The sequence below is a fragment of the Chironomus tepperi genome, unplaced genomic scaffold (assembly GCF_022539635.2).
Source record: "Chironomus tepperi strain 1889 unplaced genomic scaffold, CSIRO-AGI_Ctep_v1 contig_163, whole genome shotgun sequence".
Classification (NCBI taxonomy): domain Eukaryota; kingdom Metazoa; phylum Arthropoda; class Insecta; order Diptera; family Chironomidae; genus Chironomus; species Chironomus tepperi.
In genome coordinates this window covers 1607686-1632720 of record NW_027226285.1, presented here as the reverse complement: position 1 = coordinate 1632720, position 25035 = coordinate 1607686, and the positions used below count along the sequence as shown (strand labels likewise).

The window sequence follows — 25035 nt, the reverse complement described above, 5'->3', positions numbered from 1 at the left end:
AGGGGTCTAACAACCATAAAGGGGAAAATCTACTAAATTCAATTTAAATTTAAAATGACCGTTGACATACGTTTAGTTTTATTTAGAACAATGCAGGGTAAAATCAACCAAATTTTGTGGTATATATAATTTGAATTTAAATTAACCGTTGGCATATTTAGTTTGATTCAGGACAAGTTAGATATTGACCCTTGAAGTAGAGTATGCTCTTATGCACAACAGAAAGAACACTATGGTATCTAAAAGCGGTCTATTTGCAAGTCAAGGTGAATTGCCTACATTCTTGGCTCCACTTCAGTCACAGACGCATGAAACCTCAATAATATCCACAAAATATGCGCATCAAGGCACTTAATACTGAACAAATTTCATCCCAACTTGAAACCTTATTTCCTTTCATATCTTTAAGTAATGAAATTTTAAAACATCAAGAAAAAAGGAAAGGAAACGAAACAAAACTGAGGCATAAGGCAGTAAGAGAGAGGGAAAATAAATTTATAAATTATGAGGGGACCCCAAGATATGCCATCATCATAATCATTATCATGAAAATTATTCCGATCTAAAATAAACAAACGAAAAAAAAAAAAATGTTGTTTTTGCTCATTCGAAGGAACAGCTTCTAGTCCTGCTTATGTCTTACAAATGTTATGTGTCCTTTTCATTTCCCATTCATTCTCATTGAAAAATTGATGATGCAATTGTGATAAATAATTTAAGAGAACAAGAAAAAAATCTTCATTTCATGTCACAAGACGACGGCAACGATGTGATGCCATGTGCTAAGGCTGTTGATGCTGCTAATACACATGAACCGAAGATACTGCAGAAATATCTGAGAATTAATTCTCGTGTAAATTGGAAAATATTTTTATAACACAAACATTAACAATATACAACGTACATTAATATGATATTAACAGCTGAACACTAAAAATTCATTGCCTTGTACGGCAACAGAGCAAAATGTCACTCACACTCCTTTGACTTTTTCTTCATTTTTCACTCATCCTCCTGGGTTTTATTGCTGATTGTTGGCAATAGATGGCATTAGTTGCAACTGTGAGGGATGCTTCTATGAATCCTTGATGTAAGCTTTTGTGCTATGTGTCGAAAATAAAAATATTGATGTCGTTAAGGATATATCCATAATATTCAGATTAGCAAGGTTCATTAAGTCAACAGACCCCACAAATCCATTCTGAAAAATCGATTAAAACCTGCTGATCACCAAACTCATCCTAATTGATGGCATTTAATTAAAAAAATGCAAAGTTCAATCCCCAAAACAAAATTGAATCACGTTTCCGTTCATTAATAAATAAGCAATTAAAATGAAATCAATCAAAAAATTTTTACCATAAACTCCATCTTCATCTGTATGAGCCCTGAATTTTTTATCGGCATTGTAACGGCTTAGTCTACGTGACTTTACTCTCGTTTTAATTTCTCATAGTCCATTCAACCAACTTTTGCTTCTTTTATGTGTTGCTGTTTTTTTTTTTTGTATTTGTTGTGAGGAATTTTTGGATGGAAAAAATTTTGTACTTTTTGTTTATGTTTTGTCATTGAATCTTATTGACGCTCTTTGTGGTTTTTGGGGATGCTTGAATGAAGGGGTTCTAGATATGTAGGGATTCTAGGTGATGGTGATGCTGGAGTTTTGAAAATTGGTCAAGATTAATGATAAATTAGTCAAAATTGAAGCTCGGTCGGCACAAATTATTCATGGCATCCAAGTGGCTGCCATATGGTCTCCTAGTTGCTTCCATATAGTGTCCAAGGAACTGCCGGATGTCGTCCAAAAGGCTGCTTTATGATGTTCAAGTGATAATTTTCATGTTAACTGCCTGTCATGTGGTCGTTATATGGTTGATATGAGAAATTTGTGTCGATCGGGAAGAAATTCACATATTACTTACTTTCTCCACCTCTAATCCATTTCCCACTAATTTATTTGTTCCTTCATTACACCACAAAAAGTGAGCTGAAAATTGCTTCTGGAAAAAATTTCAAACACTTTAAACAAAAAGTTAAATGTCTCAGGATGAGCTGCTTGAACAACTCGATAATTGTGGGCAGAATACGCAAGTCGTAGAATATCCCTTGACTTTCCTCTCATTGTCTTGTTTATCTTCCTTTTCGTTAGACACATAAAAAAGTTTCATTTAACTTAACTTTTTCATTGAAAAGTCAATTTCATTTTCGAGAAATAGAACATGGAGGTTGGTGCTTTTTTTGTGCTGTTGAACGGAAAGTGGAAGTGAAGAAATTTAATTTTGGCTGTGATTTCTTTGTTTTATGGATTTCTGTGAATTTTTTTTTGTTGAGCTTTTCATCAATTTAAAATTAGATTTAGGCATTTGATACATCATTGAGAGCTTCCGCTCGACAATGTGGCATATAAGCCACAAAATTTAGATTCGTCAAAAAAACTGAAAATTACTGAGAAACTTTGTCGTGCTCTGAGAGACGTTCTAGCCTATTAAAGCTGCTTCTGCATGACTTTTGAACATTATCTGTTGGTTTTAAAGGAACATAAGCTTTTCCTACACACAACATCACGCAAAGCTGGAAGACAACTCAGATTCAATACAAAAATTAAGTCAACTTCGAGCTCTGCCTTGCTCGTCTTGAATCTCGAGTAAGCATCTAATCCACGTCCTGCAATTCTGGTCATATGCTTCTATCACTGAGCTATCAGGACTTCTTGGTGAAAAGCATCAGTTGCTCACTTTCGCTGCTGCTGTTTATTTTTGTCTTCAAAATATTCGCAAATGCTTGACCTTCGCAAGCCACCCAAACAGAGTTTTTGGGTCAATACATTCACATCCACAGTAAAATAAAAGAAATAACCAAACTTCAGATTTTTAAAATTTTTTATTTATTTTTCTTTATTTTTTTAAATTTTTCATCAAATAAAAAAAGATTTTCATTTCACAAACTGAACAAACTTGATTTTTTCCTCCTTTCACATCATGTTTTAAATGTTAATTCAATGTCTGTGTGTGTGTTTTTTCTTATATAATTTGATCATGCTTTATATTATGCTCCTTTTTTGATAGAAAGAACTTTCATTTTTCATTCAATATTTTTTAAAATAATTTTTTTTATATTTTTATCTTATCGATTAACCCGAAAAAACCTTTATTTTTTTAATTCTTAATATTTTTTTTCTCACATCAATAACCAATTTCTTTAAAAAAAAAGGATAAAAGTTTCACAATTCTCGTGGTATATCTCTCACTTTTTTTTTGTTTGAGTGAATTTTGTTGCTTATTATTCGTTATATCGAAATTATAAGAAGAATACAAATTCACACAAAGAACTTATAATAAAAAATCACTTAACTATCTTGAAATCTCTCTCAGTAGTTCTAAATTTCAAGTTTGATTTTTCTTTAATTCCTTCAGTTTTCAGCGTTTTTTTTGTTTGTGTAGATAATTCGATATTTTAATGATTTTTGGATGACAATTTAATTCAACTAAGCATTGCATTATTTTTTATAATTGATAAAAGAGACGCAAGATTCTTTTTTTTTTTCGACATTTATGTGTGGGTATATCCAAGGTTGGAGATTGTTTTACTTATTTCAATGTGTTTAGCAACAACTTATTTTGTTCTGGATTATTTGTAAGGTCGAGAGTCTCGAGTGTCACAAGCGAAGAAGGCTCTGCTACGGATCTTTAAGGCTCCATTAAACCTTGATGTGGAGCCATTAGGATGCCATTAAGAGGCATCTTCCATTTGGTGTTAGTAAAAGAAGTTTAGCGAAACCTTGAAAGCTCCTTATGGTAGACCAAACTTCATTTATGTCGATCGGGTGTCGACCGTTTGCCAAGTTTCAAACTGAACATACTAGTTACAGACTTGGCTAAACTACAAATAGGCTAAGATACACTCAACCATAGATGACATGCCTGATTAAGTCAATTATAAAACATGTCTGCAAATAGCTTTGCAATCTACGCTTCAAAATGAAAAATCTAGGTCAGTTGTGTTCAACCTGTCTGTTGTAGAGGAACCGAGATGTTCTGCGAAAAAGGATCTAAACCCCAATATCCAAGCTTCTCAGTTCCTCCTCCTATTTCTATTTTTTTCCCATAAGGCTACATACCTTGAGTCTGTATATCCATCAAACATATAGTCAGCACTCATTTTTCACCTATTTAAATAATAATAACTGAGAAGCTCAACCTTAAACTCCCACAAAAAAAAGGAAAAATAAAACTGTTGCTTACACAATCAAATAGGCATAAAAATTTCCATCCTTATAAATATTTTTGCTTCTAATGCTCTTGAAATAAAATTATAAATTTTGTTATCTTTCCATTATTTTTATATCCTACTATATTTACTTTATACTCATTTTATGTATAATTTTCACCATCATTATAGTAACTTCCTTATATATCATTTAGAGAGATAGGATGAGGTACAAGATATAGAAATAGAAAAATGGGATAGAAGAGATAGAAATTGAAAAATTTTATTAAGTTTTTTTTTTTTTTGAGTAAGAAGAGAAAAAATTTGTAGCTTCTTTGTAGGTTATTTAAGCTGTCTTAGATTTATTGACTAGCATGTGTACTCAGCGCAGGTTGAGTTATTATTTTTGTAGATATTTACTTTAAACTGAAGAGAAAACAAAGGTTGGACAGAGAGGGACTGAATAGAATTGAAACTCAAGAGGGTGTCCATGCTGATTTTTTTGAAATTTTAGATTACTTTGATCAAAATTTACTGCTCGAACAGCACAACGGGATTGTTAGGGCACCGTAATAGTGGTATGACGCGGAGTTGCTCTCACGGCACTTTTATGGCTTTTTTGAATCATTTCAACTCATTGTGCTGCTCAGGCTAGTTTCCTCAAAGACACCCTAGCAGGCGAAGAGCGTGTTCTCAAGAGCAGAGTAAGCTTAGAGCAATGCTCACGAGCATGCTCATTTAGTATATTTAAGGTGGGTTTTCAATTTGAGGAAACTCTCAATTGCACAGACACCAAATAGACTAAAGGATAAAGAAGATGCTAATTTCTCTCTTCTAGTAAAGACTGAATGCGATTTGAAAAAGGTATGAAGTAGAAATCTAAGAAAAAATCACTAGCACTAGAAGTTTCAGTCAGAATGGAATTGAATTTGTTAGAAATAGAAATTATTCATCATGACATATTCCTGATATATCATTGATGTGTATGAATACATTCATGACCAATCATTTTTTTAATATTTTTTTTTTTCTATAAGGCTTGAGAATTTTTTTTAGAATGTATAAGATGAATCTAGTAAGAAAAAGTTTCTGTCATGCATTTTTGTGGTTTTGGATATACTCTATATGTATGTGTGGCTTTTCTTTTGTTTATGTTGTGGTTAATTTTACTTTTCCTACATTCTACTGTCTGTCATGTCTTTTTTTTTTGTTGGGGCAGCTGACTTTTAGACATTCACATTTCCTTTTCCTGAATATCAATATTTGACACTTTTAGATTAAAAATTATCTCAATTATGCTGAAAATATGTAAATTACGGAATAGGAACCAACAACAAGCATGAATGACAATATATTCAAATGTAATCTGTTTTTACGACAGTTATTGAAGGCGTTTTTAGTTAAATTTTTTTCTGGCCCTACCCTTATGGACACTCCTAACAAAATAGAAATAATCATTTTTTATGGTAAAGTACATCCAAAAAAAATTTCAGATTCAAAATGGAAATAATGAAATGTCTAAAAGTGAGCGTCTCCAGCTTTTTTTTTGTAGAAATCAGAATATTTTATTGTTGGAAGATTGCTTATTTTTTAGTTCCAAGTCGTTGAAATTTAGAGAAGGACGTAACTGCGTTTTTTTTGACATTTTTTTCGGTTAATTGTGACTGCAATATCAAAATTTAATCAGTATAAGGAGTTGGAGGGTGACATGCTTTGAAAATTTGGGTTTTTTTTTTGACATTTTTTTCGGTTACACTGAACCCGAGCTAAAAATTTTAACCCGAGCTAAAAAATTGAATTTTTTGACATTTTTTTCGGTACATTGCTTGGGTACATCCGGTTTTATGAGGTGTCCTTGCAATGTGCAGTGCAATCAAGTGGTTTGGATCCCACTACCAGCTATAGGTCTAGAAGCTCAACTGATTAATAACTTGCCATAAACTATGTATGATGAACTTTTGTTCACTTGGCCTTTAATTTCCAAACTAACAAAATTTTCAAAGCATGCTACCCCCTCAATAAAAAATAGAACTTTTTATCAAAATTCAAAAATATCCAAAAAAAAAATAACCGTTAGAACTGTTTTTATGATTATTAAATGTGTGGCATTTATTTTCTTAAATTTCTTTTTCATTTGAGATTGAATTAGGTTTCATATGATAAAGTAATAAAGGTCAATTGTTATCTTGTAAATTTGATTTGATGTGAGGAATTGGAGTTAAGAATGAAGGAAAAATAGAAATAAATTGTTAATAATGATTAACTTTAGTTAATAAAAAGTTAAATTTAAACATTTTAAAGCGTATAGTTTTCGAATTTTTTTTCTCATTTTCATTCTTAAGATTTTTTGTTAATAAGGAAAAAGATTTCATTGCAAGAAAAGGTCAGTGGTTGAGTGTGCTTACGATTGCATATTTGCATAAGAATTGGTTGTGGATGTTAGTTTGATTGTATGATTTATGAGTTCATTGTCAAGTATATTAGTATGGAATGATTTTGAGTCGAGAATAGTGCTTGGCAAGGACATATTCGGGGGAGTGAATTGGTGGTCAAACACATGACTCCCAAATCTGATTCTAATCATTTGTTAGATTTGATAGAATTAGCTGAAAGTTCTCTTGAATGAAATTCTAGTTTCATGCGATATAGATTTTGGCTTTGAAGAGCCCGTTCCAGACATGAACGTAAGTTAGTATGTACCACTCGAGTAAATTCTAGACTAAAATCAACCATAACTCTCCAAAATTATCTAATTTTGTCCAAAACTAGACATAATAAATTAGATTAAACCTTAACACAAAGGACATCCTATCTTATTACGACACCATGATGATAAGCCTAGTACACACAGGGTGCCCATCACTGTCTTATCATAAGAAATGAATTGCTAACCTTGGAGTCGAGTCGACTATTCCATACAAAATCCGAGTCAATTTCGAGCTCCCTTGACAACTAAATGACAAATGACACATATGCGTAAATCGTGACCAATCTCAAACAATCACCAATCCTTGACAAGTGTTAGATTTTTTCATCATTGTTAGTCAGTAAAATTCAACCCTTTGGACGATTATTGTATGAAAAAATATTTAATAAGAATTTTCATTAATTTTTTTAGTGTTTTTGTTAAAATTTTCTTCATCATTTTTGAAAGTTCTCATTTTATATACCTTAATAACTAGCAGATAAATTTAAAATATTTTTTTTTGTTTCAATAATGATTTTTAAAAATGATTTATTTCGATTTTTTCTTTTTTTCTTGCATTAGTTTTGATACACAAATATTCATAAATTTTTTTTATATATCAATTGTTTTTGCTTGTTTCACTTTTTTTTTTATTACAATTTACTTGTTTTTTTGCCATGAAGATTTTATTTTAACTATACTCTTTGTTGTCAGGTTATTTGTGGTTTTTCATCATTATTCACTTGACATCATAAATTTAATTAATTTAATTAATATTCTCTTATTCATTTTGGAACAAAAATGAAGGAAAAAATATCTTTTTTTGTTCATTTATTCATAAATTTTTCATGCATTTGCTTTAATTCATTCATATTCATATATCTTTATGAAAGATTCGGGGTTCGGGAGTGGATTTTGGTGTGTGTTGGGGACTGAAGGAAGAAATCAACATCAATTTGTAAAAACTTTTTTGTGATTTTTTTTCCCTACAATTTCATTCATCACCTTTTTTGTGTGTCTATTAATCTTATTCTTCTTATCAATTAGCATTTGTTCGATTTTTCAATGTCTTGCACATATTTTTTAACAATTCACAATTGGCCTTAATCGATGCAGATTATTCTTGCATGCTTGAGATTGTTGCCTTTGAGATAAATTTAAAATAAATATTTTTAAAAAAAGAAAATTTCTTCAATTTTATTATGGATGAATTGGATGAAATGTAGGCCCGATTGATCACGTCTAGAGCGGTGTATATAACTAAATCTACTGTTTCCGCTCAGTAACGGGTTTAATTGAAATTTGATCGGTAAGCTCTGATTACTTACTTAAGTACTTAATCCATAAATAAACTATGTTTGGTTCTTTAAATAAGTTATGATTTAGGGGGTTCTAAGGATAACCTTTGAGGATGATTGTTGGAATTTACCCTTGACTACCCTTCGTGACACTTGAGGGCGATTGTTAAAATTTAGTCAAAATTATGCCAAGCTTACACTCGAGCAACCGACCCCTGAACCCCCATTAAATTTGAAAGATATGTCTTCAGCATTTCTAATTAATTTTAAACTTCCAATTCATCCAAAATAAAAATGTAAAAAATTTCCATAATTTCCTTACTAATTTTTTTGATTATAATTATTCACACTTAGAACGAATCCCAATAAAAACTTGAATGTTTTTTGAATTGATTGTTTCAGTATGTAAGCATGAAAATAGAGAGAGATCCTTCACTTTTTTTTTGTAGGTTGCTTCTTATTTTTTCATTATTAATTAATGCGACATCAATGAAATTGAAAGACTTTTTTTTTGTTTATTTTTGTTTGCATTTTTCTTAAACGTTATTATCATCTTTGTTTTATTATTTATATTCTTTATCATTATTATTCTTTACAAAATTGCACGTAAAAAGTAAATAACAAGTGACACCTAAGAGGGAAATAAATAGCGAAACAAAAACGAAAGAAAAATGTTTTTTAACAAAATTCCATTCAACGCAAATAATTGAAATGTAAGAGAATGGAAAGATATATCTTGTATTGGTGAGGTTGTGATTTTTGTTGATGTATGCTAAAGTAGCGAAAATTTGACATGTTTGTAGTTTGAATTGTTCTGGAATTTTGGGGAAAGATCGACAAATTTCAGGATGTTCATTCAATTTGCATATTCACTCTAATTTTGATTGTGATTTGAACAAGGAACTAAAATACAGTCGAACTACAAGGACATCTCGAACAGGACAACGTATTCGCTAAGGTACCGCTTCGTCGCCGTATTAACGGTTAGACACGAAGTTGCCCTGACGTTACCGTCATGGCGGATTTCAACCCATTTCTAAGGCGAAAAACGTGGGTCGCTTCATTGTTCTGATTCAGAGAAGTTCTGATTGAATTCGATCATTGACATGTTGAACGCATATTTCTAAGATACTTTAGTAAGACTCAGAGTTCGAAGTTGCCTTTGAGCTCTGATTAGCCCAAGTTATTACCTGACCAAACCCCAAAAAAATACCGGACACCTGATTACTCTTGGGTACCATGCCTGATTGGACTTCAAACTGAAAGACAGTAAAATTTCCGCTACTTTATCAAACTCATCACTGTAAAATAATTTATATGCATTAAATTTTGCTCCCCAAAAGTCGTCAGTATGACACAAAAAATCGCCAGCGAAATGAATTGATTCTTGTTTATTACTTTTTAAATATTCCATTATCATGTATATATTTTCTTTCTTTTTTGTTATGATTTTTTTTTTTCATTTTTTTTGTTTGTTTAAATTATTTTTATTTTCATTTATATTTAATTAGTTTTTTTCGTATAGCTAAAAACACAAAAAATTAAAATTAAACTTTTCTTTATGAACAAAAATAAGAGAAAAATATAAAAAAAAAAATTAAAACACATTTTTTCATTTTAGATGCAGAGACATCATTAATGTTAATGTTATTTTAATGTTATATTTAAAAAGGACTAGAATGGAGAAACAAAAAAACAAGACATTGAAATTTTTTACACCTTTAAATTAAAAATTATCTCTTTTTTCCTCTTTTTTTCATTTTTAAATTATTAGTTTATATACTTTTTTTTTGTTTTTTTTTCTTCATCTCTTTGAGGAACTTAATAAGTAAAAATTAATTATATAAATTTTAAATTTTTTTATTCTTTTTTTTTATCTCTTCTTTACAATTACAATTTTTTAAATTATTTTATTTTTTATTCTTCATTCTTGAAAATCTTTCAATTTAATTAATTAATTCTGAGAACATAAATAAATTGTGATAACAATACATTAAACTTTTAATCTTAACACTTTCATTCAATTTAATTTTTTTTTTGCTTTTTTTTTTTTGAAATCGAGAAAATTTGAGAAAATTCTAATTTGTTTTTTCGAGGTGAAAGGTGCAAGTCCGAAATTGATGTTGACAATTTTCAATAAAAATAGTCTCAAATTTCCCCAAGTCCAACGCGATATAATAAGTTTTTCATGCATCTTCACTTTAAGACTTTTTTCTTCATTTTGCTTATTTTTTATTTTGATGATAAATTTTTTTTTTTACCTTAATTTGCATGTAAATGTAATTTTCTTTTAGAAAAAATTTCGAGATGAATATTCTTCAATAAAAAAGAGAAGTTTGAGAGAGTGGGGAAAAAGGGAGGTTAGGAGGGAGGAGGGATGAACAATTGATGTGATCTTGAGTATGAAAAATATTTTTGCATGCGTGTGATTAAGAGAGTATGTATGTGTGTATTGTGAGTGAATTTTGAATGAAAAAAATCTTAGAAACGAAGAAAATGTTTTTTTTTTTTATCTTTTAATTTTTTTTACTTTCATAAATATTAGAAAAAAACGATATTTTTTAATTTAATAGTTTTTCATTAAACAACGATAACAATTTTTTTATTTTTTTCACTTTCATTCACCTTTTTTTTTAAATTTAATTTTTTTATTCTTAAAAACAGGGATTTTTTTATTCTTAAAAAGGAGGCAGAACAATAAATTTCTCATATCAACTTTAAGGATAGGGAGGATGAGAAAAAAAAGGACACGAGATAGAGATAGACAGTGAGAGAGAAAGAGAGATATAGAGAGATGTAGTAAGTCACGTCATGTGGCATTATCAGTAACAACAATTAAAGGTAAGGAAGATGAGAGAAATTTTTCACTTTATGTCTATTTTTATCCCAGCGATTCCATCCATTTGATATGTTTTAATGAATCGCCAGCAACAGCACACAATTTCTCTCTTCCACCGCCTCTCAATGTTGTCTATCACTTAAAAATAAATATCAAGAGAATGCCACATACACACATTTAACTGTGCTTCATCTAAATTTTATCTCTTTTTATCATCATTTAGCAGTTTTTGTTTGCTTGCTTCTTAAAACTTTTTCTTATAGTTTTGTCTCTATGCAAAATTATCATCCTATTTAACTTCTTTGCTCAATCATGGAATTAAATATAATTCTTTTGAAAATGAGATTGATAAGGAGGAAGTTTTATTTTCCTTTTTTTTTGTCCTCTTTTTCTTGAAATTAAAGACGCACAGATTTTCCCTTTTATCAGAGACAATTTAAAGACCGTAATTAAATGCTTTGAATTTTCAGGAAATTAATCCTTAATCAAGTTTGCAGCACATTAATTGAGTAATCTTATTGTGGCCTAGAAACCGTCATGAAGTGCTTTAACTGATTGATTGTTATCTTTATCAAAGGAACTATTAGCATAGCTATTACAAGTTTATAAGTGCAGCTATTACAAGACTGTTTTATGAATTTTAATTCTGATGTCAATCGATTGTAAGATCTTGATTAACATTGAATAATCAGCAATTTGTCCCGAACTAGCGTTCTTATGTACCCTCAAACATTGTTCTGGTATCATCAGTGATGCACTAAATTCAATTTTGATATCCATTACTTTTTGGATGGCAATACTCTTATTTATATCAACTTTCAATTAAATTTGCTCATTCATTTCTAGTTGACTAAGCTTCCATTACAGTTGAAAAAAAAAGTGGAAACGAATTTTCATTAAATTGTACTCTCATAAAAATTGAATCAATAAAAATAAAACCTTTGAGTGCAGCAGCAAAATTGAGTTTCAATTTCATATTAAGTTGCACATGAAATATGAACAAAAATCTACTGCAAAAAAATTATTTATTCCTTTTTTTGTGAGAAATAGTTGTCGCTTCGGGTGAATTGGCCATGAATACAGGTGGACATTTTTAGACTATGATAAATTTGACGTAGCTACCGTCTTCATAAAACTGCTCCAGCGTGCTCACATAAAAGCTTTAATCTTATTGAATAAAATCCTTTTTAAAGTTTTTTTTTAGATTGATTGAAAAACTTTTACTTGAAGCCTTTGAGAGAAGTGCTTCTCTATCATTGCACTTGTATAATTCATTACTATCATGTGTAGCAAAACAGGAGAGAAATCAATTACTAACTGTACTGAACGTTCATTACACTTGAAGCATCCATCGATTTTCTCCTCAATCTCATTTCAAAATTACTCTTTTTAATCCCATGCGATTAATTCAGAGATAAAAATAATTCAATTTCATTTCATCTGATCTTCTGTTTAAGGCTTGGTGCGAAAAATAGTCAGTTCTAGATCTAACTGATTTTAGCCAATTCATTCACATTCATTACTTACGCGATTCTGCAGTGCTGACAAAAAGTTAATAATTTTATTTTATTAAAATCAAATTAATTTTCATCCCTGACTTAATAACACTATTTTTTAAGCAGCATAAGAAAGTTAAACTTATCTTTTCACTCAATTAAAAACATTATGTTTATAGTAAATTTTTCACTTTTAAGTAACGGGGCAAATTCATCTTTCCTTAATAAAATTTTCATTTATCTCTTATAATAATAATGCGTGTGTGTAATGTTTAATGTTTATATGCTATATATCTTATGCAGGTTTTTTTCCTTCATTCTTAAATTTCTTTTTCTTGTATTATGTTTTTTTTTTTTATATAATTCATTCATCAGCATCATCATATCCTTATGTGTATGAGAGTTGATTCTTTTCTTGCTTGACTGTTATAGAAGGTGAGAGAGATGAGGCATGGATGGAACAAAGCGCATCATCATCCGGCGAAGAAGATTAGATTCTTATTTTTATAATATATTGTAATTCATTTTTTTTCTGCTTCATCTCGTAGAATTTTCATCATGTTGTTTGTAGTTGTTGGTTGTTGTTGTATATAATATGGGAGGAAAAATAGAAGTGGATGGTAATGGATGGAGAGAATGAGAGAGAAATTTCTTTTTGTTTTGTGTGTATGAGAGATAGAGAGATGAGGATTATTATATTCTTGATTCTTTCTCTTTCCTTGTTGCTCTATATCTATATGCCATCACTTTTTTGAATTTAAGAATGATTATTTGTTGTTTTCTCGCCCTTTATATCGACTTTAAGTGTTGATGATGGTTTCTCGTCCGTTGGTGTTGGTGGAGCATCTTTGCGTGGTGGCATGCGTTCATTAATCGCATCGAGACCTTTCGCTTCCGCAAATGATGTGATTTTATGATTCGGTGAGAAGCCTTGTAATGCTAGAAAAGGTAGATAAAAAGGAACACACGATAATGATGAAAGGTTAATTATCCATAATTGACATTTATCAATAAATTCATTAAGGAAGCAAAAGAGAGAGGGGAAAAAATGTTAATCTTTACCATTTTTAAGTGACGTCTTTCCACCAGACAACGCACCAAGTGGCAAAGCTCCAGTTGGTGTTAGTCCCTTCAATTGCAAAACAGATTCTGACTCCTCTCTGCGTGTGGTCGATAAGAAAAATGTACAAGACGTGAAAATTAATATTAAAATTTTATGTTATTTATAACAAATCATATTAAAATAATGCAAACGACGTAAAATTTTCCTACGGACGGTGGCAGCAGGTCGATAAGTCTTATGTAAAAGCATGAAAATTAATTAACACTCTATGGACTGTCTTAAAATACAATCTTTTTTATTTTCAACGAATCGAGACCATTAAACTGTCTGCCACTGAAAGATAGGAAAAATGCACGGCATACTCACCTTAACACAGAAAATACGCGTGCCATTTTACCGATTGCACGAATTTTATTTCTAATGACCTCTTTACGCAAATTAGCTGCATTACCTACACATTGAATGAGAGAATTGTAAAATTTATTATTAAGCTTGCAGTGCCTTTGTTTCAGACAAAAAAAAATCTTTTAAAAAAAATCAATTATTTTAGCATATTTTTTTCAATAATAAAAAAACACTTCAAAAGCTTTGAGCCTTTATCTTTTTTTTTAATCCTACATAATTACTTATTGTCTGCCATCAACCATAAAAGCTATGAAAATGAAACCAACTACTAAATAAACTAATTATCACCATCATACAACTTTTGAAGTGTGTTATGAAAATTAAAAAGGAAACACAAAAAATATATATTTATAATAATTAATATATTATTACTGTCATGTTATTACAAAAATTACATATATACAATTATTAGTACAAATATTGTTATGTAGGCCATTAGATTCTAAGGAATGCAAAAACAAAAAAATATTAATAAAATAAAAACATACGAAACATAAGAATATTGAAGGAATTAAAGTTACAAGCTTAAAAACAATTAAGGAATAAATAGAAAATTTGGGTGTAGGAGAAAAGGAAACAGTTAGATGTTTAAACATATTTTTTTAAAGCTATCAAAATTTACTTATGAATGATGATTCTTAAAATCAAGAAGCTGAATCTTTAACAAGACTTTTGTTCAACTCTTGATATTTATTTCAAGTGCTTAAAGCAATGATTGTTTTTGGGAATTATTCAGTGTGCCTAATTATCTAACCATAACCAGAAGGAAATTTACCGAAAAATCTTAAACAGATGTGTACTTAAGGGATATTGCTGAAAAGAGTCTTTCATGACCTTAGCAAATTCAGCCCCTAAATAAGACTCTGTTAAGAGCAATTAGCAAATTTATTTAATCTCATTTCAACTTTTAAGATGAAGTGTTTTGATTTTAAAAGGTAAAACCTTCTTTTAATTCAAGATGCTACACATTCTCTAATTTTCGATGAAATTATGCCTCTCAATCTGTGAGAGATAATAAATTTCACGAAAAATCTTCTTAATTATTGTATTATAAATTGTTTGTTGTGAAAATCAGTTAAAAGCTTCTTTTATGAAAAATAAATGCCTTTACCGAGAAGCTTTCAAGTTCAAATTTAGATCTTGAAATAGAAATCCTTGAGCATTATCAAATAAGAAATCATCATTTAAAGTAAATTTAAATATTTAGTATAAGCGACAATTAAGGAGGAGCTTTAGCAAACTTTAAATCTAAAGGAAACACATTATTTATTTTAAAACTTTAGTAACTGGTGAGAAGTTGAAGTAAAAAAATTCACAAAAACAAAGTTTATGTAAAGCAACGTGATGAAGGAACTGAAATGTCTGAAGCAATTAAAAGTTAAATTCACAAGGAGAATGAATAGAAAAATACAAAAAATATCAAAAATTTAAAAATGAAAAATTGCCATTTTTTAGCGCATTTTTGAAATTTTTTTCAAAAAGGTAGCTTAATAAGACACTTTGTTCGGTCGTTCGGTCGGCTGGAACGCGAGATCTCGAAAACTAGACATCGTAGAGAGCTCAGGTTTGTTTTAATAGCTTCGTTCTATCAAGTTATTGGGTTATCGGTCATTTAGAAGTTTCAAATCAACGCATAAATACTATAATTAACAGTTTTTCATTTTCATTTACAACAACAACAAAAACAACAACACGTTTTTTCATTGTTTTACAGTGTTTTTCAATGTTTGTTGATGTTTTTACAGTGTTTACTGAACCATGTTTGAATTTTTTTTGACCGTTATGAGGTTTGAATTATGAAAATCCGTTAAATGATGAAGTTCTTAAATTTTTGGAAGTTTTATATAAATCTTGTTTTTAAGATCTGGAAGTGACTTGGATCTTGGTTTTAGGCCTGGAAGTGACCTGGATCTTGATGTTTAGGTCTGGAAGTGACCTGGATTTTACTGGATCTTGTGTTTTAGTTCTGGAAGTGAACTGGATCTTACTGGATCTTGTGTTTTAGTTCTGGAAGTGACCTGGATCTTACTGGATCTTGTGTTTTACTTCTGGAAGTGACCTGGATCCTACTGGATCTTGTTTTTGAGGTCTGGAAGTGACTAATTATTCAATTACTGATCGCTGGGACAAAAATGCGCTTAAGTCCCTCGATCAATAACACGAGGACTTTTGTAATTTTTTAAAAAACTTTTGGCTCTTTTTGTGTATTTGCAGTGAAAAAAACTGACAAAAAATAAAATTTCGAAAACAATATTCAAATAAAAGATAGAAAAAAGTTTAAAAAATTATTTTTCATGTTGCCTATATTGCTTTTTATGTAACTGTATTTTGCAGAACATCATCATTACTATTATGTCCGCATAGTTGGTGGGAAAATACACAATTTATATTTATGGGAAACTATTATGAATGATAAATATATTTCTGGAGGGTGGGGATGTTTGGGGAGACACATAGAAATAAATATTTAATTCTATACTTTCAGATGTACACTAAAAAAACTAGTTTTATGATCTTTTTAAATATAGAGAATACAAATCTATACGAATACTTGGTTTGGCATTATACATTTAGCAGCGACATTTATGAAGCTTTTTTTGTTTTGTTTGTTCATCAGGCTTCTCATTTATTATTATTATGTATATATTTTTATGAGAGGAAATATAGTCTGTGATGGTAAATTTCTTCATTACTGATTATTATTTTTTTATATTCAATAATTTTTATTAAAGTTTATATCATGTGTTTGCTGTATCTTTATGTTATAACTGTGATCAGGGGTGCATTTAGTGCTTTTTATATGGATAAGGATTGGAATTAAAGTTATAGGAATTTTGAGGTTAGAATGACCAATGGAAAGAGATTAGGATATACACCCCTGACTGTGATTTAGTGATTCATTCTATATATTCATCATTCTTTTTAATATGAATGAACTAATAATATTAAAATATATAGAAATGCGGTATTTGTGTGTGATAATGTAGAATTTCTAAACAAAATGTCTTATCATTATTGTTTTGTGGCTCTAAACAAAAGACATGAGTGATACGACTTAGATTTATCGACAAAAGTTCATTTTAAAGTTCAAATTATATGCTTACTCTAAATAAATACGAATATTATTGATTGAGATTATTTATAACATGACGAATAACACTGTACACTGAGAATAATTTTCGTTGTGGGATTAAGCATATGCTGTAATATTTCATTTAATACATTGTCATGAGCATGAAGTTTGGTGCAATTTATTCCATAGCACGTAATTTAAATGAAACATTGCTTGAACAATAAATATAATAATTACGAATCTACATTCCAAAGTCTATTGTATCATTTTCGAGTGAGCTATCAATTAAACCGAGATAACTCTTTGTAGACTTACTTTGTACTTATCAGTTTAGTTTTAAATATTTTAATGCTTTATTAAAAATGTCATGACAAGTGATTTATATAGCTCGGAGCAAATTAAAGCTGTATTTTTTTTCCTACTGATGTATATTCATAGATAGGAAAATATGAAAAACAAGAGTGCAACTTTCCCTAATTACATTTATATTACGGAAAGTTCCGCTTTCGAGAAATGAGATCTGAAATTTCTCATGAGATTATATTGCATTGTGCTCCTTTTTCTTCATAGTATTAATGTTCTCGAGTTCAGTGTACAAGGTCATGCAACATTGAAATTTATTATAACAATGAAAGTCGGTCTTACTTTATTACTAGCAAAATCAAATTAGATCATATATTTTTTCAGAAATCATAAATCACACAAGTATGAACACTTCATGTTGCTATATGATTTCTCATTAAAATACAAATCATAATCGCCATTGTTTTAAATAATTTTTTCTTTAATGTGAGAAAAATTCCTTATTTATGAACGAAATAATGGAAAAGTTGAACATTCTGAATTAATAAGGAATGAGAAACTTGTGAAGAAATGGACTTGTGATCACAAGAGAGGGGTTTCTTATAAATAAATAATGACGAAATATTTTTTATTCATAAGCTTCTTTCCGAGAAACTTTGTTGATTTTTTTTTTCATAGTTTAATATTTTACTAGAGAGCTCGATATGTAATCATTATCAAAATAAGGAATTCAGTTTTGATAAATTAATGGGTTTTAATTTACAAGGATATTTAAGCTTTAAGAAAATTGGCAAATGACATTATATCTCATTTTAATGAGTTTATCGTTAATCAATTCAAATGTCCAAAGTTAAAAAGGATTGAATTGAATGTTCGTCGACTGAATATTCGTTAAATCTAAGCAGTATCCTCCCACACATCAAATGTATTTAAAATAACAGTAAAAAAACTAAAAGATAATCTATAACTATAACTATACAGAAAATAATAATATGTATTTCATTATTTATGGAATCATCTATAGATAACCTATTCTATGTAAGCGTCTCTAAATATAAGCGTTAAATTTATTACTCATTGTTGTTGTGGTCATTTTGAAAATAACACAAATAAAGAAGAAAATGAATACTTAAAAGAGGGATAGAAAATAAAAAATATGTTTGAAATGAAATAAGAAAATGGTTTTCATTTTTAAAAAACGAGAAGGCTTCTTAGTTGTGAAAGAAAGAAATAATGGAAAGAGATAACGTTCATAGAGAGAATATTAACAGAAAACAGGAAGTCATTAGTAATTAATTAAGTGAAAAGAAAGGCTAAGTACATTGAGAAGATTGGTAGGAAGCTGTTTTGGCTATTTTTTTCTTTTTTCTTTCCGTTTGAATTTTTCATCATCATCATTATCTCTTTGAAGAGATTTAAAGCTCATGCACGTCAAGTATTTTAGTCACATAATTATATTATTGAAAAACATATATCAATTCTCTCATATTTCAACCAAATAATGTGGGTAGATTGATGATCTACCGAAGTCAAAAGGGACAGTTTAGCTTTTCTTTAAGTTTGAAAATAAGGGTCACTCCTTCAACAGAGGAAGGATATATATATTTTCTATTGAATAAAAATATCAATTTCCAAACAAGTCTGTTAAATAGAATAAAGAAGAAATAAAGTCAAAATTTATATTAGACATTTAGAGAATTAAGCCAGACAAAAAAGAGAAAATTTAATAGAAAAGGAATCCGTTTAAAAAAGGGGGAAAAGCAAACAAACTTTCAATTTTAAATCTGTAGATGCAAAATTTAGACATTTACATATAAAAAAGATGACAGAGAGATGGAAAGAACAGAATTGATAGCGGGATAACAATTATTTGAAAGAATTTTTGTACGCATTTTTGCCTTTTTCACATTTTTACGTGGAATTCTCAACAAGGAAAAATTTAAATTTCAAATTTTCACACATTCGCATGCTTATTTACTTAATTTGACTTTGTTTACGTTTATTTATTTTTTCATCATTCAATGTATTCTAAAAGAGTAAACATGTCCTTTGTTTTGAATTTCGCTGCTAAATATAAACGAAGCGTCTGCATAACGTAATTCCTCTCCACAAAGTTTGTTGGATATGAAAATATTCCAAATTTTAATTGAATCTAAAGCTTTTGGAGGTAAATACACACAGTACGTATAAATTTTGATTCCATGATGAATATTATGTTGATACTTGAAATTAATTTTGGAATGTAAATATCCATTGATTTAATCAAACTATATAAATTATTAAAAGCTTTTAAAGAAGATTAAGAATTTTACAGAAATGAATTCATGTGTCAGTTATTTCTGTTTTAAAATATTTGGATTAAAATGTTATCTCATTCCATGATTGTTGAATTACGATTTTATCTCGGTAACTTTTCTGCTAGAATAAATTTCAAAAATCACTGTACCGAAAATTTTTATTTCATGATGATTTCATATTTATGATCAACTAGACAGAGCAGCAATTATAATTATGAGTTTTAGTTTTTCGCAGATTTTCCGACTTTAAATTACTCATTTCAAGTGGTTTCTACAGCTTTGATACTTGAATGCTCAAGTTAATTGATGTGATTATAACTATGAAGCAAAATATAAAATTCAAAATTTTTATTTAAATTCAAATGAATTCTAGGATATGAGAATTGTCAGGATTATCTGAATTATGTGAATATTTAAGGAGAAAATGGGATATTTGAGGAAATTCCTAGTGTCTACGTCTTAAATACTTGAGTTTTTGTGCATCATTAATGTTATGTTACTACAGTTCTCATTCACTAATATGAGAGGAATTCACAATTTAAGACATTTTTTTCATGAGGTACATGAGAGGATGTTGACATTTTTTTGTGCTTGTTTGTTGCCCCAAAGGTAGACAAAAACGTTGAATGTTAAAATTTCATTCTTATTTTTTAGGCTATTATCAAAAATGCAAGACATACCATTACCAAAATAAAATACATTGAAGGATGATTATTAGTATATTAAAAAAAAACATCAAAATCAGTTCTGCGGAAAATGTTAATGTGTACATACTGTGATATGTGCTTATTTGAAATTATCATTTTTTCCTTTTTTTCTTGTTTTATGATTTTACTCATACAAAAATATAATATAATTTTCTATCTACATGCAACTGGATGTTTTATAATCGGATTTTAGAAAATTCATTCTGTTACTTCTGACTGAATTGAAACCCTTCACCAGAAGAAAGTAAAGGAATCTTAAAATCAATACAAATATACATATATACGGATTGTATAATAAAATATTTAACAAGGGAAATATCAAAAAAATTCGAATCAAATTTACGCAACATACGAGACTCTTGTGCAATTAATTCACTTATTTAATCTCGTTTGTATATATGAATATTTTTTTTTTGTTCAGAAAATAAATTTTTTTTGAGGAAAGAGAGCGCAGGGAACATTACGATATCGAAATTGTAGTCAATTTCTTAAGGGAAGGTTTATAAAATAGGGTAAAATTACGTGGATAAGAAATAAAAAAAAAATCTTCACATTTATTAATTTCATGTGTGTATGTATTATATATATTTAATTTGAGCAGCACACCATGGGAAATTTCTATGATTTCTAAGGGAGCCTCTAACCAATTTATTTATATAAAAATGAAACATTGATGAATATCAAAAAAAAAAAAAAAAAAAAATTTCGATCAACACATATATAGATAATAAAAAAAAACATTTGTTTTGGGGGTTGGGTGGGGAACGAAATAAGTAAGACTATTTTAAATAAGTAGCCACTTTCCATAACCATTCCAAAAATAACTAAAAATTAATAATTCAAAGGATGAGGGAATATTGGAATGAGAAATTATATCTTCTAATAGCTTTGATGGACTTCAATTAATTCATTAAAAGCTTTGAGTCCATGAAATCAAGTAATTGGAAATCGAAAGGCATGAATTTCTCCAGATTATTGACCGTAAAGGCTAATTTAATGGAAATTTTACATATGAAATAGAATTAAGGGTGTTCATATAGAAATGGAAGTGAGGAATGATAATTTCATGAGCATAGAAATAGCAAAAATACTTTTTATTGGAAAATAATATCCAATAATGTTTAGTGAACTACAAATTGTGTGAATCAATTCGAAAACTATTTTTTATGTGGTGAGTATTGTTAATAGAAATGTGTTTTCATTCCAAAATTTCCTCTTCCTTTCATCCATGATTAAAAATCATAAAAAAATAAACTAAACCAAAACAAAAAACAAATTAAAAACACTTTAAGAAAATTTTGCTGTCATTTTCATAATATAAAAGAACTCATAATATACCAACAATGACGGGGGATGTTTCATATATTTATAGGAAATAAAAATGACTCTTATATATTTAATGAATAATACTAAAAAACATAAAGTACTTTTATATATAAGACATTAATATACAAAGGTCTCTTAAGTGTTTTTGTATTATAAGATTATTTTGCTTATAATTTTTTTTTGGTTACTTCAAGTATGTTTTTGATTTTTTTTTTCTGTTTTACTTGATTTACTTACCAGAATACATAACACGATATGGTTATTATTTGATAATCGCAAGGTTCATAAATAATTTCATTCAATATTATTTCATATTTTTTTATATTATTTATACGATTATATTTTGCGATTTTTTCCCCACCGAAAAAATTGTGTGTAGATAGGTGAAGTGATAATGGTGAATATCCAGAAGAAGAGGTAGAAGATCGTTGAATAATATCAAAATTATTGACAATAATTATATAATTGCGATTAAATTTTTGACATTTTTTGCAATTTGAAATTATTTTTTTTATATCGTAAAGAAAAAAGATAAAAAGAAGAAGAATGAAAAATAAAAAAGAAAAATAATTAAAAACAAAATCAAAAAGTATTCAATATGGTGCGATTAATTATTTTTATCATTATCATTATCATTATCATTATATTCAAAAAAGAAAGGTAAAAATTTTCTTCATTTTTGCTGCCTTTTAAGTGAGAAATGAAAAAAAAAGAAATTTAATTGAAATTTTAATGAAATTTTTTGGAATAGTTTCGCCTAAATCCAAAGCTCAAATTCCCATTTCGAGTGAAAAATTTCAAAAAATTTAGAATTTTACGATCTTTCCAATGAAAAATTCGTTCATTAAAATTTCAATCATATAAATGCACACTATCGTATAATTAAAAAAATTCAAACCATTTTAATGCATTATTGCATTTCGTTGTCAACAGCTGAATCCGAATGATTTTTTTTTGTGTATTTATATCTCAATTAAATGACTTTCATGTCTAAAATTTTAATTATACATTGAATTTTCATCTGACACGAGTCTTCAGCTATTGACATCGAAAATTTAATTTATTAACAATATAATTAAAAAAAAAAATCAAAAAAAAAACTTCACTCCTCGTTGCATTTAATAACAAATATAAATAAGATGGAAGTAATTTTAAAAATATCTCTTATATCACAAAATAAGAAACAAAAAAATAATCATCAATTTCAAACTTCATTATTTACAAAAATTAACTCAAAAAACAGGGAATATAAACGGTAAGGAATAAAGATTCGTGTGAGAGCTTTACAAATCGGTATAAAAAGAACACAAAAATAAAAAAATAATATTAACTCAACTAATTGGAATGTACAAAATCTTCCTTTACGAGACATTTCCGCTCGCCGAATTTCATAATTATGATTAATTTATTTTTCCTCGGTATTATAGTGGTGAGTATCTCTATCAAATATGTTTCTATTGGATCCTTTATTACATAGAAGGTCGTTCACTTATGACGTCTGGTTTTTAGGCAATTTAGAGATCTTAGATAAGTGAAATAAGGAGAACGTTTGAAATTTCTAGTTATAATCCTAGCATCTAGGATGACCATAATTTATGGATAATCCTAAGAGCTAAACGGCCTTGAAAATGATAACTGTGTGTGCTTCACACACACACATCTAACTTTAACTGACTTATTAATTTTCCTTTTCATAATCAATGAAAAAGTTTTTACTCACCATCAAAAAAAGAAGAAAAAAAAGGAAAACTTTCCTTTCATCCATCGACAAAGAAGGAAAAAAGAAATTGCTCTTGGGAAAAAGTGGGTGAAACATTTTTTTCGTTATGCTTTTTTATTGTTTCTTATTAATGTTCTTTTTCGGAATGCTGAACAAACAACGAAAATGTCTCGTTAAAAGAAAAAAACAAAAAATAATGGAGGAAAGAACAAAAAATCAACAGGCAATTAACTGGAGCAAATCATAACACAGTAACAGAACAAAAAAAAAGTTGTTGAGGGGGGTGGAATTTTATCGTTTTTAGTTTTATATGAAATTTTGTGTCCAATATTCAAAAAGATTTAATTATCTATTTCTAATAAAAAAATTTTGTAATTAGCGCTTTATAGCACAACACAAAGGATGTGATTCCTTTTTGTCTAGTTTTTTTTCTTCTTTTTAAACGAAAAAGAATTTCGCATCAAAAAAAGGGTTTTAAGCATTTTTTAGAGTTAAGGTTCACGAAATATGTCTTACTGAATAGAATATTATCTCATATTGTCAATCTCTATTTTAGTTTTTATTTTACTAAATAACCCACATTGTATTGTTCATTTTAAATAAATGTCTGTTCAAAAAAAAATACCCAGTTGCATATTTATGATGAAGATATACATTTAACATGTGTGCTTATAAGCATTTTTGTATGTATTTCTTCTTCTTCTAATTATTGTTATCATTTCATATTCTTGTTCCTTTTGAGAATTTCTTTCTTTCAGTTTTCATTTCATATTATTACTATTCTTTTTGTTGTGAAGTGAATGAGAAGGAAGAAAACACAGTTTTATGTTTGTTAAGCACAAAAAAAAACATTGGAAGAAAAGAAAAAAAAAATAAATTGACAAAGGTCGAGACTAGAGGTTCCAAAAATTGTGTTAATGGCCTTTTACTTAACTTTTGCGATAGTGTCTAGTCTATCAACAATTTGTAATGAATCTTGAAGGGATCTAGTCCTACAAAAGTCGTTTCATAATTGCTGTTAGGGTAGTTTAGTTTCAGAAAGCTATCAACTAATTATTTATTGATTTTTTTAACGCATTGCACCAATTCTCTTTATGTGATGAGCATTTTTGGATTGATGTATAGCAATTAATGTACTTCAAGAGTAATTAGCGTGGAAGGTGAATAATACAAAATATTGAGCATAGAGCATCTACTGAAGGAACTCGTTGTGTTATTATTTTTACGGGATACAAATTAAGCTTTTAAGCCAGAAGACTAGCTAGTGAAAGTATTTGGAACCTCTATTCACACGAGAAGATAGAAAAAGAGTAAGATGTATGCTGGTTTTTATTTTTCATAAATTTAATTCTTATAAAAAACGAGTTAATTAGAGAAATATAAAAATCTTCAACAGAAAGTAAAAAAAGTAAAACTGTCAAATTAACAAGAAGTAAAAACAAGGAAAGTGAGAAGAAAAGAAAAACACAAGAACTCAAAAACACAACCACAACAACATAAAAATATATGTTTTAATATTATTATTAAAAAATTTTGGAAGCTGCTTTAACAAATTTAATAATTTTTTTTTTTTTGCTTTCATTTATTCTTCAAATATTTGCAATTGTTTTTTTTTA

At 28.6% G+C, this 25035-nt stretch overlaps 1 protein-coding gene across 5 annotated transcripts in view; it reads right to left on the bottom strand.

Annotated features, from left to right (window-relative positions):
• Positions 1-7424: 7424 nt before the first annotated feature.
• LOC139088449 (serine/threonine-protein phosphatase 2B catalytic subunit 2-like) overlaps positions 7425-25035 on the bottom strand; it is a 32362-nt gene continuing 14751 nt past the window's right edge. For 3 of the 5 annotated variants that reach the window (XM_070637673.1, XM_070637676.1, XM_070637674.1), the window contains 3 exons: positions 13955-14039; positions 13588-13685; positions 7425-13464 (listed from right to left, as the gene is read on the bottom strand). In XM_070637673.1, the coding sequence (XP_070493774.1) occupies positions 13283-13464; positions 13588-13685; positions 13955-14039 (365 nt within the window). In that variant the 3' untranslated portion in view covers positions 7425-13282. The remainder of the gene's footprint in view (positions 13465-13587; positions 13686-13954; positions 14040-25035) is intronic. The other 2 variants (XM_070637675.1, XM_070637677.1) reach the window with 1 other exon arrangement.